Consider the following 16,831-nt stretch of genomic DNA (forward strand, 5'->3'; position numbering starts at 1 on the left):
GTCTGCTCCAGTTCAAAGTCAGTCAGGTTAGCTCCAATCACTGCTGAAGCTTACTTAAATTTCAGTAAGTCACAGGTGACTGAGGCAAGCCTGCTACAATAAAGTTAACTAACAGAATACCTTCAGCAAACAATACTGAAAGGAGCATGTCACATCTGATAAGAGACTGGTGAAAAGGCATGGTTAAGAGATCCCTTACCCAATTTAGTCCCTGTAAAGGAACTCTCTAATGAAAGAGGATCCTTGTTAGAGCAATGAGTTTCTCCACTATATTTCTTCTTTGCTCAGGATTAAGGACAAAGCACCTTTAACCACCACTTACTTCGGCAAGGCTATCCAATTAGCCATGCACAGGATCAGGCTTTCCAAGTTATCTGATTATTTACTTTCTCCTGAAAATTGACGGCATTAAAAAATAAAAAAACAAAAACAAAGCTTTTTGCACCGGCTTCACTGCCTTTCAGTCTGTCACCTTCCTTTAGACCTCCCCAGTGATTCGGTTACATTACAGAAAGGAATCTTCTACCCTGTCATCGTTAACTTGCCTTACATTTCAGATGTTTTTCCAGGTAGCTTCAATGACTTCTAGCTGTGTCTAGGTCGTGTTTCCACTCTCTCACCCTTGGTTTATTGAGCACCAAAGGGCAGAGACCATGTCACTGTGAAATGCTGAACAGCAGAGTCATCTATGAGACTATGCCTGTGTTCAGTAATAAATATTTATGTGCAGTTCTGAAGGGAGATGCCTTTCCTGATGAATGGTTTCAAGGAGGGAAGAGGACAGAGGCATCTCTGAGGTACAGCTTTTTGGGGAGAATTCAGGAACGGCAGCAGAAGAAAGGCAGAGAGCTGCTTCTAGCACACAAGCCCAGTGCGAGCTCCCCTACAACCGGCTTTTCAGCAGGAGACTTGTAAAAGCACTGAAAGGGAACCGATCAAGTCTTAAAGACCTGAATTTAATTTCCTGATCTGCCACTGGACTTATTGGAGGATAAATACATGAATATACTTCTGTGAGGTGTCATGCAACCCTCTTAGTGGGGGCTGCAAATTATTTCAAAGAACAACATTGATTTGCCAAAGATTGTGGTTATTTAGACTCATTGTCAGGATGAGGGAGGAATATATCAGGGTAAAAGATGCTCTAAAACTTTTTTTTTTAACTTTTCTTTTTCTTTTTAATAGCACTTTCATGTGAAGACTGGCATACTGCAGCCATTGAAAGTGGTGACTTGCTCCTTGCCAATGACTGGATCCCGCAACCACAGTTCATTTTTTCAATGTCCTTCAAGAGCGGATCACCTGGACAGAGTGACACAAAAATATAAAAATGGCCAATATTTATACCGCCAATTTCTGCTTACTTTCAATGCCTGATACGCCAGTCTCTCCTGAGATATTTAACAGTGGTTTAGCTCAATAAACAGCCAAGAGCCCCTCATCCACAACTCTATATGCAAACCATATGTTGCAGTTGAAAACTCTGAAAATTATAATTAGAACTGTCTGTTCAATTTAAACAAAGTCAAGAATGAAAACTATTTCAAATTCAATAAACAGGCCATTTGAAAGTGTAGACACTGTGGAGGACAAGTTTAACAACTTAATTGACAGGTAAAGCTTCATTTCTAATCCTCATTTTGATATTGTCTGTAGCCTCAGGAGTCAAAACACATCACTGCTTAGTCCTTAAAATATGCAGAGAAAATGAAAATGTCAGTTGAATGAAAAAAAAAAAAAAAGAAGCATCTGTTTGATAGCTGTGTAAGCCTGTGATATGTAAACTGCTTTAGAGTCAAGAGCCCTAATTAGAGTTTCAAGGAATTCTTCATTAAATATATATATACAGAGACATATATCTCTATATGAGTTTTAAGCAGCTATTGAGATCAGATAATTTGCAAAAAAATCAGGGTATAGAATTAAAGTAAGGAACATGATAATTTCATGGACCAACCTCAGACAACACAGTGACATTTTCACACAGCTGCAAAGCAATCCTTTTCTCCATCTTTTCACAAAGCAGATCTGAACATTTTTCTCCACTCTTAGTCTTTAAAACAAAAAAGAATGATCCATTTCTGAATCTTGGAGTAGCACACAGCATCTCAGCAAAGTAAAGCCAAAAAGAAAAACTGATAGGGTTACCAGACTCCACAGTAGGGTTATACTAATAGATATTTTGGCAACTGTACACCCTTGATGACTCCAATTCACATTGATATGAAACCCACACAGATGGACAAACTGTCAGTAGAAAACTGGTGCCAGGATAAGTGAACGACCACATGAGATAACAAGGGAGTACAATCTGAAGAACAACAATCCAGCAAATGCATAACTTATGATGTTTAAAAATGCTTATATCCTGAAGACAGCCTCATTAATTTTACTGTTTCCTGCAGAAAAGAAGTGAATGTACCAACTGTAAACAGCAAAGTTGGAAGAGGACGTTTTGCCTGTGCATCACAGCAGTGCAGGCTGTAACACAATAATTAAAGTTTTTTGTAATTTCTGTTTAGGAGAAAGGCTTTGAGATCACCAGCATCAGCAGCTTCACTGCAATGCTTTACTCATGTGGTGCAGAATAGCAGAAGGAAAATTTGTTATGGGGCTATTAATTTTTAAATACAGTTCCCTAGCACAATTCAGTCATGCCATGCTGGGAGGAAGGTGGGTGGCAATGGAGGAAAGGATCTCTATGAGGAGATGCACTTAATAAGCGACAGCATGATACAGCCAAAACTCCTTGCACAGATTCAAACCTGAGACGTACTAAGGAGTTTTATATGCTGGGCCATCAGCATGTTCTCTTGGCAGGATATGACAGTTGGAAGAAACAGTTACGAAATACGAAGACAGAAATGACTGAACTGATGAGAGTATCTTTTTCTGTGTTAGCAGCAATATTAATGCCCACTTGCTGAGCTCAGCAAGTGTCTTTACAACAGTATAATGTATAGAGAAATGTCTTTTCCACACACAGTAGGTAAAATACGCAAAAGAAAACGACAGTCATGCAAATCATAGTCCAATGTTTCCATCTTACAGTACATATGCTCTACTGGTCAGAAACATCAACACTATTTGTGACAAAAGTCCTATTGGGTTGGTAAAAAGCTTTAAAACATGACATGGATAGACTCATTTTGCAAACTGACTGGAACATAAGCCAGTCTTGGGAATAATTGGTTTTGGAGGAGCAATTGCCCGTCAGAACTGTATTGCTCAACACATGAAACGCATGTAACGCTGGCATTGTGCTTGCAGTGACACGACTGTGAGGGACTAGGAAGACAGGGAGGGAAAACACAGCATGCAGCCACTAAGTTCCATCTCTCTTCCAATCTCACCTACACCAGACCATAACACAATCCACCCCATTTCTGTAAAAACTGGCTCACTGTCATTGCTCTGTAGCCATTACTTCATTAGGTGTCTCATCAAGAAGCCACCACAAGCATCCATCCTCCACTGGAGCTATCACAGCTCCAGGCCAACCTGCAACACAAATTGCCAGTGAGAAAAACTAGAACATTGTACAGATTTTCTTGCTTTGCTTCCTTATGACATATACTATTATATATACATATATATGACATATACAGTTGTGACTGCCAAGATTCAACCACAAGAAGACAGTAGTGGCATTAACACATCCCAAACCTGTCCATACCAGCTTCCAGAGTTGGATCCTAATGAACAATGCGACCAGGCACAGAAGATATTTTTTTCTTCTCCTTTTTTTTTCCTCTTCCCAAGATTAAAAAAGACATCAAATTAATAACTTGATTGCTCCATTTTTATTGTTTTGATATTGTTTATATATATATATTTTTTAATTCGTTGGCTGACACTGGATGTCTTCTGGAATAATAACTGTTAACAAAGTTCTCAGGCATGTATTTCAAAGATCTGGTATGCAACAACAGCAGGTTTATTTCAAGTTGGTCTTCTAATAAATCTCAGTTAAAGCCCTCAGGTACTCATGTAATTGAAGTCTGAGTAATCCAATACGATGTTGATCACACTACTGATCTTTTAATAAGGAAGTGTAGCCCTCCCGGCAGTTGTTATCTTGCTGACAGTCATGTCTGCATTGCTTCCTTTGGGTCACTGCTTCGAACAGAGCTGACAGATTTCTGTTTGGTTTAGATTTTATCACAAACTGGTTTAAAGCTTTTTAAGGATATATCAGATGGCTTGTAAAGTCCATGTGCATTTCAATAAAAATGGGATTTCTATTAGTTGTCCTAGTGAAGACAGGTATTAAATGCTTCTAAAGAGGAACATGAACACCACTCAGGAGTTGTACTTCTTCCTATCTCTGTATCTAGTTAATCCTTGTTTATGTAGCCTGTAGGTAAAGATATAGAAAAAGCAGTAGTTACCCTGCACAATACTCCACTGAAAGGCAAATGTACACATTTTTCCTTTCATAGTTTCCATTTAAAGTATGAATTGAAGGTTCTAAGCCTTGCCTGTCTACACAAGAATAATTCAGTTGCAATTTACATTTTCGATGTGCTCAAAATGAATACCAAGATGACTCGTGCTGTTATTAAGATGCTTGTATTTGCTGGTAAATACCTTGCTACAAGCAAGCTATAATTTAAGTATTCAAAAGTCTTGTTTCTGCATAAAATTACTACTAACAGTAATTTTGGAGACCATGACCAGAGCTTCAATTTCAGGCTTGCAAAGCTCTTCCTACACAATGATTCTTAAAAGTAAGAGTGTATTTTCTTCTCTGACAACGGCAATCATTGTATCTCTGTAATTGCAGAAAAGATTACCTAGCTTTTAATACACATTAGTCAGCTTCAACAATACCATGCTTCTTTCCTTTCTTTAAAATAAACTAATTATTGTCAATCAGCCCAGTGGAATGTTATCAATCTCTATAACCTGCCTTTCAGAGGTAGTCATAAATGCTAGAAACTAGCTAATATAAACTAATCAGAGCTCTAGAAATATCTCAAAACATATTTGTACTGCAGTCTATAATTTTTGTCATATTATTTCTAGGGCTGGACAATAATAGGCTTTTCATAAAGTTACATAGTGCTTTTCATCTGACTATTCAAAGCTCTTACATTAATTAAACATTAAATCCCTGACTGGTGTAGCAAATACTATAATATTTCCCAACCTTAAATGTTTTCATTGTCAAAAGCTGATCAATAAAGCTTTATGCATCAAGAAGTGTGGACAAAGAAAACTTTTCAGGCTAGTATGTTTGCTCATGCACAACTTTCTGCAGAAACTCACAATTGCAAGAGCTGGAGTTAGACTCAGCGAGCCCATGAAGAGGATGACTGCCATTCTCCCTGCACTTTACTCAACTACTCTTTTCCAAAGATAATAGCAAGTTACAGTTCACACTTCATTTTTCCTTCCAGCTGGTAGAACCCATGTGAGGCTTTTCAGATCCTGGAGGAAGACTAGGGAGCTGAAAGCCTTGGGGAAGTAGCCCATGTGTAAAGTCTATAATCAGCTGTGACGTACTGTGAGCTTTCTAGCGCCATATGGGCTAGACCAGCAGATGCCATAGGGATGGGACTCTTCATTTGTTGTTACCTGGGATGCCTGTGACATCTACAAACAATTCTTCCCTTTCAGTCCATGTTAGATCAGTGACTAATAATTCAGCTCATAACTGAAATGTAGAACGTGGTGCCAGTTTTCTGTGGTTTATGAATAATACCATGCTTTTTAAAAAGCACGCTGCTTTGGAACACAGCAGCAGAAATGTATGACGTGCTGATAAACTGCACGACACTCAACCCTGTGTAATCCTCACATAACCTGAAAATTAAACTGCCAGTTGCATTTAATGCAAAAGGCTGTTATTAAAATGCTGCAATTGAATTAAGCATTCAAAGAGAAAATTCTAGACACTAAAAAAACCCTCCAGGGAAAAAAATTCATTTTTCCTCCACTGAAAAAGCAGATTTTTTTCCTCCATGGAAAAGAAGATTTACCAAGATTATCCTGAAATAATCACTAAATTCTTGAAGTATAAAAGGCCCCAGTCTGCCCCAAGAACCAAGGCTGCAAATGCAAGTAGCACTCCTTCTGCTCTTGCTTTGGAGCTTTGGATTAGGATATTGCCCTTGACACCAGCCATTTCTACCCAAGTGGCCTGCATAAAACTTCTGCTTAAAAAGTGACTGAAAACTGACTGTGCCTGTCCTCAGCTTCAATCAATAAAAACATGCATCTGGGATAAAGGAGCTCACTTTTCAGTGGCAATACTCACTTTGGGAGAAGCTGTCATAACTGCTAGTTCATCTACCCTGAGGGATATCAGATGTGAGAAATTGCATGGGTTAGCTCACAGCCGTCGTTGTTCAGTGTGTCAGCCAGGAGTGGAGAGACTTGAGCAACAGTTAAACATGAATCAGGAAAAACCTAAACAAATACAATTAAAATAATGATAACACCCACACCCACCCACCCCAAACAGCACAATTATCAGAGCATTAGATACTGCTTTTGGTGAAGACTGACAAATATGTGCTCACAAAATTGGCCAAAGTGTCTGTTCTGGTCTAGCCTTCCCTGACTGAAGAGAAACAGGTCAGACAAAATGACTGTGATTTTGCTGAGTTTGGTATATGCTACGTTTTAATAAGACTAAAAGGGTTTGTACGTTTGCAGCATGTAATTGAGTGGATTAGGCTTAGGAAGGTGCACAAAATGAGAGGGGACTGACCAAACCAACCCATGGCATTTGTTACGTGCTGACAGCTGCTGTGCGCCTCAAATGAGCCTGCCAAAATTCAGCTCAGGTCCCTGCCTGCTTGGGCTTGCCATTAATCAGGATTCAGGTAATTAATTTAAAAATCTGATAACCTACAGTTAATGTTACCTTTATTATGAATCTTTTGTAATTTTTACTACTTACTTTGACCACATTTTTTGCTGCAGTACTACCACGAAGACACAAATGCAGAAAGATGACACTATTTTCCTCGGAGAGTGCAATAGCTTCTCACAGCTATTGATTCCAGCTGGCTCCAAATGCAGCACAGGAGTGCGTAAGAAAGGTCAGAAAAACAACCTCCAATGCTTGTTTCTCCTCAGGAGTCAGAGATAAATGCTTTAAAACAAGAATCCGTAATTTCCAAAATAATTGCTCAGGAGTATAAATATAACTGCATTTCCAGCAACGTTTGCAAATGTAGCAAAGCATGTCTTCAGTAGTTTCTGCCTGGATCCTCTCTGCAACCATACACAAATACCACACAGTTCTCCTGCCTAAATCTAATAGTCTCCGGAAAACCACAGAAGTCTGACTGCATAATGCTAAGTAGTGTTTAAAATGACCAATTAATCCTTAATCTCAGCTAATGTATTTCCCTTTGTAAGAGGAAAAAGGGCACTCTTGCTTTTATCAACTGGGATCTGAAATCAAAAGCAGTAATTATGCTTTCTATTTGTGACTAAAGATACTGGTCTGACAGGTAGGAACAACCACAGATTGCTCCTACCTGAGAATTTAGAATTTAGAATACCTAAATATTTAAACAATATTTAAATGTAAAAACAGGTATTGCTTCTGGTTGAATTCACTTCAAATGATCAAGTATCTACCACTATCCTGGATGTATATGGTAATGGAGAAGTAAATGTTTATTCTTTGGCCTCTGACAGAGTGCTTCACAGCTTTTTTACGTTTTGAAATTTAAATACTTGGGGAGTTTTCTGACTTTGCTGTAAGAATCTATGAGAGCACCTAATGACAGGGTTGGAAATACCAGAAATTAGGTTTTGTCCTCCTTTCTCTCACAATATTTTTTTTTTAATTTTACTTATTTGTTTTTCTCTTCCCTTCTGAATGGCTGCAAAAAACTCAGCATATTAAAATATCCTAGTAATCAATATTTGTCACCCAGGGTCTGTTAAGGTCACAAGATGGAGTTGTCCGCTCCCCTGATTCTCTAAGTGCACACTAAGTGGACACAGTAATTCAGTTACAAATAATTAGATAATTGTGATACAGTTTGTGCAACTGATTTTATTTCTGTATCTCAAGACAAGGTCTTGAGAAAGATGAAGGATGGGTAGCTTCACCTCATCTATGAGTGCTTTCACTTGATTGCTCTCAGATTTGAGCTCATGCAGAGGGGTACTTGTTGCACCTGTAATCACACAGTATCACAGTATCACAGTATGTTAGAGATTGGAAGGGACCTCAAAAGATCATCTAGTCCAATCCCCCTGCCAGAGCAGGAACACCTAGATAAGGTTACACAGGAATGTGTCCAGGCGGGTTTTGAATGTCTCCAGAGAAGGAGACTCCACAACTTCCCTGGGCAGCCTGTTCCAGTGTTCTGTCACCCTCACTGAGAAGAAGTTTCTTCTCAAGTTTAAGTGGAACCTCTTGTGTTCCAGTTTGTACCCATTACCCCTTGTCCTATCATTGTTTGCCACTGAGAAGAGCCTGGCTCCATCCTCATGACACTCCCCCTTTATATATTTATATACACTAATAAGGTCCCCCCGCAGTCTCCTCTTCTCCAAACTATAGAGACCCAGCTCCCACAGCCTTTCCTCATAAGGGAGATGCTCCACTCCCTTAGTCATCTTAGTTGCCCTGCGCTGGACTCTCTCCAGCAGGTCCCTGTCCTTCTTGAACTGAGGGGCCCAGAACTGGACACAATATTCCAGATGCGGTCTCACCAGGGCAGAGTAGAGGGGAAGGAGGACCTCTCTCGACCTACTGACCACCCCCCTTCTAATACACCCCAGGATGCCATTGGCCTTCTTGGCCACAAGGGCACAGTGTTGGCTCATGGTCATCCTGCCATCCACTAGGACCCCCAGGTCCCTCTGCCCTACACTGCTCTCTAACAGGTCGTTCCCCAACCTATACTGGAACCTGGGGTTGTTCCTGCCCAGATGCAGGACTCTACACTTTCCCTTGTTATATTTCATCAAGTTTCTCCCTGCCCAACTCTCCAGCCTGTCCAGGTCTCGCTGGATGGCAGCACAGCCTTCTGGCGTGTCAGCCACTCCTCCCAGCTTAGTGTCATCAGCAAACTTGCTGATAGTACACTCAATTCCCTCATCTAAATCATTGATGAATATATTAAATAATACTGGTCCCAGTACGGACCCTTGAGGCACTCCACTAGATACAGGCCTCCAACTAGACTCCGCCCCATAAGACTACAACTCTCTGGCTTCTGTCCTTCAGCCAGTTTGCAGTCCACCTCACTACCTGATCATCCAGACCACACTTCCTCAAATCAGAACAGGTATCATTTTTTTTGTAAAACACAATTCATTTTCCTTATTCTCCTTCTATTGGAAGTGTTCCTGAACATAACTGTGTCATGGTGTGCCGTAATGTTACAAGTCAAATGCAACTTTCTGAGATAAGATAATGAAAAGGCATGCTGAATCCCTCCAGTGCACTAATTTCTTCTGTTCTATTAAAAAAATAAATAAATAAATTAAAGACCTGCTTGTCTTTTCCCTAGAGGTTCACGATATTATGTCCTTCAGGCTTTTTTTTTTTTTTTTTTTTCCCTAGGAAATGGCAGAAGCCTTGTGCATTGACTTGTTGGGCAAGGAAACGGTCCAAATGCAGAATTAGTATCAACAAAAAGAGAGTTTGACAAGACTAAGTTACACCTCAAACCTTACAGACTAAATAAATGCTGAAGTCATTTTAATAAGCACTTTCTTTCTCTTAGACAAATCCCTCAATATTCTTTTTAGCCCAGCTATTAACTCTTCAGTGTCACCAGTGTTCAGAGAGTTTCTATCCAACCTGAGATCAGGCTAAATCAGTGACACCAGTGACTCTGACATTACTGGGGTAAACAGCGATGGCCTTGCAAAGTTACACACTGGCTCTGGATACAGCTGCCCCAAAAGTCCCTATGCAAAAGTCAAGAAACTTGCCTGGGCTCTGAGGTCTGACCAAAGTCCCTGGGGATAGGGTTACAGCTGCTGCAATACTACTCTAATCAGTAAAATATAAACTTCTTTTCATCAACAGTTAATCATAAGACTTCATTTGTCTCTAACTTCTTTCAGTTATCCTGACAGATGAGAGCATAATCATATAAATAAGAAATGACAGTTTACCAAAGAAGGTTAACATAAGGTCACGATCCTTTTTCATTTGACTTCTGGAGCTTATTCATGTGTGAAAACATGCTTTTGTAATTACAGCCATGGCATCCCTTACAGATCTTGACTTGTGCCAATAACTGAGTTTTAAAATGTTATTTATGTTCAGAAAATACCATTTCTGCTTTTTGTGATGTTTGAGTAGAATTGTTTTATGTTAGTATAAAATATTAAATGAGAATATTCATACACCTCACAGTGCACCTCACTGACATAAGTAATCAGTGGTACCTCTGCTTATCAAATAAGGAAGTATTGCACACACACACATTTCCTCTCCCTTCATCATGCCAAGTTACACTTTTCCGAGCAAATCCACCCACAGACACTCCCCAGACTGCCCACAAAACACTGAATGCTGGTACAGACCCATAGGGCACAGAATCAGGCTGATAGTCATACACACGTAAATGTCATATATTAATTTGTTGTATTACTTGTGCACCGACTTAAATCCACATCATTTCTCATTATTAATTTCCATCAGACACGTGAAAAGGGAGAGGTAAGCATGAGCTTTCTGTCAAAATCTGTAATGTCTATGCAACTATCTGCCAGAAAATATTTCTCTGTCAGATAAGAAAACGAAATTCTGTCTATGAACACTGAAGAGTAAAATCTGCAGTACAACATGTAGATAATTAGTTTTGAAAGGCTAATCAGTTCACTGCTGTGGCTGGCACTGCTATATAGCTCTGGCTGGCATTGCTATATAGATGCACATGCCTTCCCCTTACTACAACTCACCTCTTGATGTAAGCATCCCTCACTGAAATGAGGTAAGGCTTTATATATCACATCATCTGAATGATACATTCTGACAGAAAAGCTCCCAATGAGCTAGAAAAGATCCTTACAAGCCTCAGGAGGAGTGTGGACCCTGCAAGTGTGGGGTGTCCCAGGCTGTGCTGTGCTATCTCCTTCCCCATGTGGCTCTAATCAGCTGCAGAACCACCTGAGAAAGGGAAGATTTAGTCAATGCTGATAGCAGTAACTTGTATTAAGATTATTTTGCATATTTTATGGTGTTGTCTTGTGCATATTCATGGCGCCTTGTGTCTTGCACACACTTTTGACATCCCAGAAGACAGTGATGCTGGGCATCTTCAGCTCACTCCAGCTGTGAAATTAGGCCTTTGGGTCTCCTAAAATTGCTCACAAAACCCTCAGCTGTTATTGATCAAATCAGAAGTACACTTCATTATGTTGTTGGGAGTAGTGAATTTTTATCCACTTTCCCTTCTTTACTATTAAACAGCTACAAATAGCTAAATTATTTTTTATATATATATATATATATTTCCTTATGTCTTCCCTTTTTGACAGAAGGATGCCCTATTTATTTTTTTTCTTTTCTGAAAAACAGGATCAATCTTTGCACTAATAATGACTTTTTGAATAAAACCCATACTACTTCCATGGCGCTTTTTTAATGATACACCTTATTTGTACCTTGGTTTATAAAAAACCTGTACATTCATTGATCATTTCAGTCACCAGTGAAATAAAACCAACCATGAGATAGAAAATAGCAGAACAATGGTACAAATCTATTTAAGGTCTGAGTTCAGACTAAAGGGTAACATAAAGTACAATGATGCTATAAAGAAATAATATAACTACCCAGAACAACTGTAAGCCTTATTCCTCTAAAGATGCTGAATAACCTGAATGAGAAGCTGTTTTACTCTCATCTGCAAAATGACCCCTCTGAGGAATGCAGAAGCATCAATAAAACACCAATCCAGTATTACATCCTGAAAGCCCAGCACTTTCCAGCAGCACACAGAGTTTTGTTTGGAAGATCACTTTTCCCATATGTAGTAATCAACCACTAAGTTACTTATATTGTAACATTTGATGCCAGAGGTCAGCTCAAGTCGGCCTTCTTGCAAGTCAGTATAGCCATACACTTATCGTCATTATCATCTTCACAAAAATTCAGGTGTAATTACTGTCACTGCTATGTTCAATTTATTCCATGACTTGAGGGTTTCCAATTTATTGTAAGTTTCCATTTTTGTCTGAAGATTTTAAAAAGTGGTTTAAAACAAGCTTATACTATATTCTCCTGTAATTCCTGGTTAGAATCAAACATCTTAAACTCTGTTTGAGTTTTTAAAGAACGTTAAAATACTAGAATTTAAAGTATATTTTCAGAATAAAAGAATTGTGCAGAATGAACACTAAGTTAACTTACATGAAATTATTTTAAAGGAAACAGGACTCTTGCATGCTGAGCAATTTAGGATTATAATGAGTAGGATCCCTTCTTTCAAAAACTCAGGTTTTGGACAACTTTTACACAGATCTGGTAGCAGTAAGAAGTCATCAACATACGAACCTATATGCCTGTTCATGGCCATATTACCAGCCAGTCTGAAAAAAAGGTAAGAGAAGGCTGAGGTGAAGCAGCAGGAATCTCTGAATCATAGTATTTCTGGCTTGAGTTCTCAAAAGGCCAAAATGAAAGCATGGAGGACCAGAATGAAAAGCTTCTATCAAAATAAAATAACCATCCAGAGCTTATTTACACTGTCAAGTTGGATATCAAATGACAGGTTGCTGTGGAAAATAATTCTGTCGTATTCTAGTGAAAAAAAGCAGTGCAGCCAAATAAATTACAAAGTTAGGATACAGCATACAATCACAGCCAAGAAAGACATTGCTTTGTACAAACCTTAAGAAATTTGTGCAACACTATGCAACTGGAAAAAATCAGAGAAGATGGTTTCTTGTGAAAAGATAAGAATGCAGTTCATGAAAACCTATCCAGTGCCTTTCATCTTGAGATAATCAAAAACATCAGTGATATACTTACAGCAATGAAATGCAACTAAGGGTGCAATCCAGGCACCAGCAAAAAGGCATACAAGATCATACAGCAGTGAACATTCATTACCTATGTTAGAGCAGAGTTGAAGAAGAAGGAACTGCTCTGGCCTGCAATATAGTACACCTTGTCTCCTTTACACCTTGTCTCCTCTACCTTTTACAGCATTTGATTATACAAATTTGTAGTGATTGTAGATCAACAGATCAGACGACTTATTTACACCCAGTCTATGTTTACCAGTCTATATTTAAGAGGTTTAACCAAAATTCATCATGTGTTCCAACATAAGCTTATGTTTTGCTTCTCCACAAAATCAAGCTTTTAGAAAGAAAATTTTACCCCATAATGCACTAACTAGACTTACATTTCCTTTAGGAAGAAGACAAACGGGTTTACATAGCATGTGGTTTTAAATCCTTTTTTATTCAGTTAATCTCTAGCTGTGGAACTATGATTGAAATGCAAAAAAGTATGCATATTTTTGGATAAGAACCATTTTGTTTTAGAGACAGACAAAATGCTATCAAACATATCCACGTTCAAGTTTTTAAATTGATGATGGAAATTCCATAATCAGAACATGGCACAGTCAATCCAGGTTAAGTAATAACATTTCTTCAAAAAAGAAAACAAAATCCGAATCCTTTGAAGTGTTCTTATAGTTATATCTTCATAATCCAGACAGGAGAAGATCTGCACTATTGACAAGTCTGAGTACATGCTCTTCAGCTGGCTCCAGATAAAAACTAACATTTCCTTTTCCTTTCCAATGTCTTCTCTGATTTCTTAATAGCAGTGAGACACAGTACAAAACATTACCTCTGCATGATTTTCCATCTTCCTCCAGTTTCTGGCCAGCTGGACATTTGCAGTGATAGCTGCCGACAGTATTACAGCATTGGTCATGACAGCCACCATTTTCCGTGGCGCACTCATTTACATCTGTCAGAAGAAAGTGAACAGTAGTCACTAAAGAGTCAGCATTGACCACATTACCTGGTTATTTGAGGACAATTGTGTATGATGCTGATGTAACAAAATGAAAGCATTTCTGAGAAGTCTAGCTAAGGGCCCTGAAAGCAATCACAGGAGCAGTGACTGCCACCTATGTCACTGTTTCCCCAACTCAACCAGGAGGTGCAATGGGGGGATTTTACTCCCACTTCTGTGTAAGATAAGTCACAGAATACACCTGGCTCCAGCTGCAGGCTCTACCCAACTCACCAACTCTCTATCTCTGTGCAACAAGATTAGGAACAATCTTTACACTCTCATTTCCACCAGGCTCCTTGTGTATTAGGTTGCTTCTAGCAGATATGGCAGATGAGAAACCTCTGAAAGTTGGTAGTATTTTGAATCAATTAAGGTCCTGTTTCCTTCAGATATGTGTGCACTAGTATCTACACACCTCACTTTTTCACCTGATCAAATTAGTGCTTGCAGGCATGCAAGAAAAGAACTTTACAAATTATAAATGCAGAATGTTAAAGAACCACATAAATAAATAAGTAAACAGGCAATGGTTGAAGAAAAATCAATAGTAAAGACATTTGCTTTTTAACCCATGTACATAAGAGCCCTACAAGAATTTCTGAGGAAATGTGTTAGAAATGACCAGGCCAGTACTACTGCTCTGTTGAACAGGATCAGGGACAACAGATGGTATGGAAATATTTCCAAACTAGAAAACTTGTCAAACAGGGCAGTAAATGTAACAAAACCAGCAGGTATTTGCTGCACTGATTTCACATATTCTGGAACATATACTTGTACCTTTGCTTTCTTGCTTGCTTTGCTCTCTCTGAAGTGCTAATATCACACAGAGATGTAATCCGTCAGCACAGGGACAGCAAAGAAACTTCATAAGAATAATGGGCTTGGGGTGTCTTTTTTTCAGTGTTTTGACATATGTCTTGAACTGACTTGGTGGCAGAGCAGACCTGCTTAGCGTGTTGGTAAGGGGAAAGCCAGGGCTAAGGGGACACGCCACATTAGTAAAGCCTGGCACAAGGACAGAGGTGACATATCTCAGATCTGCAAGGCCTTTGGCACTGGTAGAAATCACACATTATGTTCAGGCTAGAGAGCAAGAAAAGCAGAGAGGAGGAGAAAGATTAAGCAACAGAAGATGAGTATCACCATGACTAAAAATCGCAGGCAGTTACTTCATACTAGTGGCATTTCACATCTCTAATGAGGAAATGCAGATTTTTAAAAAAATGATTAGACTCTGGTCAAAAGAAATACAGAGTGCTGTAAAGATAAATGAAAAAAAAAAACCCAACAACAAAACCCAAACAAACAAACCAAAAAACAACCAACCAAAACCCTTTCACATTCATGCAAGAGAAGTGAGGGCCTTTCAACTGCAATCCTTAGCTGTTAAAAACTAAGATTTACCAAGGTTTGTTAGTTCTTCAAAGAGCTTGAGCTTAACTTTACTAGCTCATTTCTGATCCTGGCTAAAAAGCAAAGGTTAAGACAGTTTTGAGGAGGTTTCAGACTATTAAAAAGCTAAAAGAGAAATGTACCATGAAACACAAACATTTACTAAAGTGCAGCTGAAGAGGCACAAACTCACTAAAAACATGTCATTTCTTTCCAGTTCTAAATTCAGTGTCATGACTGACACAACAAAATTTTCTTTGTCCTCAGTGACAGTGAAAAACATTGGCAAGCTGTATTAAAAAAATAAAATATTCAGTTATCTCTGAGCCACACAATTAACCAAATCTTAACTTGTGTGAAGTCAGCAAAGCTCTTCTCAATTTCCTGGGAACACAATTTAGACAGAAACTTTTCAGAAGAAAAACACTTCCCCTCCTCTCTCCAAGATGTAAAAACAAATCATATCAAAATAAGACATTCATCTGTTCACTTCTCTTCAGCAAGAGATGGAGAGAACATATGACAAGCAACAGATTTTAGACATATTCCTTAAAGCACTGGAAGAAAGCACGCTAGTGCTAAGCATTGTGCAGAAGATCGACAAAAGAGGCATGTTCCAAGTGATTTACTCCCCCTAACTAAGAGACATCTTGATGTGCCTTGTGGTAATAAACAGTAATGAGCCACACAATAACCCTGCTCCACAGCTTCAACTTCTATTTATACTAACAGTATTGGAGCTAATAAAATCTCTTGCTCTTTTTATTTTTTAAACAAAATAATGAGAAGAACTGTTTTACTGTGCTCAGCACCTACAATGCTACGGGACCTCCTATAATAAAATATTGACTAACTGATGTGGTTTACAATATACAGCCCAATTCATTAAAACCAGTGTCCTTATTTTGAACCAAAATATTGGAAGAAAACCTTTCTAGCTGAGGAGCTAATCATTATCCTCTTGATTTCGCTAGGATGTAATACATTCAGAAGTGTATAGTGATATTGCATACTAATGCACAGAATCTTTTTCCTTTTGATTGCAGTGTGTTTCTATTAGCAATCAGCCGTCTTTTTCTTTCTTGTTCAGCATAAAACACTGTCATCCTCCTGTGAGTTTTGCTTCTCAGAAAAGTATTAGTGCTATATGACTGATAACCTCACCACCTTCTTTCAGCTCTCTGTCTTCCTAATGCTCTGCCCTGGATTTCCTTGTCTCTGCCTTAATACCTGTTTTCATCCTTTGATGAAATGTTTTCATCCATTTCTTTGCTGCTTCTTACACCAGAAATCCACTGCTTTTTCTATCACATGCAGAAAACCTGACTTTTCATCCACGTTTCTAAAACAAATACCTCATCTACAGCTAAACATCATAACACAGAAATTATAGTTTATATTAAGACACCAAAATAAGCTTTTTGATACAGCTTTATTTCTATTACAAAGCACTTGCAC

At 38.7% G+C, this 16,831-nt stretch overlaps 1 protein-coding gene across 1 annotated transcript in view; it reads right to left on the bottom strand.

Moving 5' to 3' along the window:
• The window catches only part of LOC308224258 (uncharacterized protein), a gene marked incomplete at both ends in the record, with an annotated part of 205,342 nt that overhangs the window by 77,984 nt on the left and 110,527 nt on the right, over positions 1-16,831 (bottom strand). Inside the window, one exon of the mRNA XM_080624010.1 lies at positions 13,805-13,927. Within this exon, the coding sequence (XP_080480136.1) occupies positions 13,805-13,927 (123 nt within the window). The remainder of the gene's footprint in view (positions 1-13,804; positions 13,928-16,831) is intronic.

Source organism: Psittacula echo (assembly GCF_963264785.1).
Source record: "Psittacula echo genome assembly, chromosome: 7".
Classification (NCBI taxonomy): Eukaryota; Metazoa; Chordata; class Aves; order Psittaciformes; family Psittacidae; genus Psittacula; species Psittacula echo.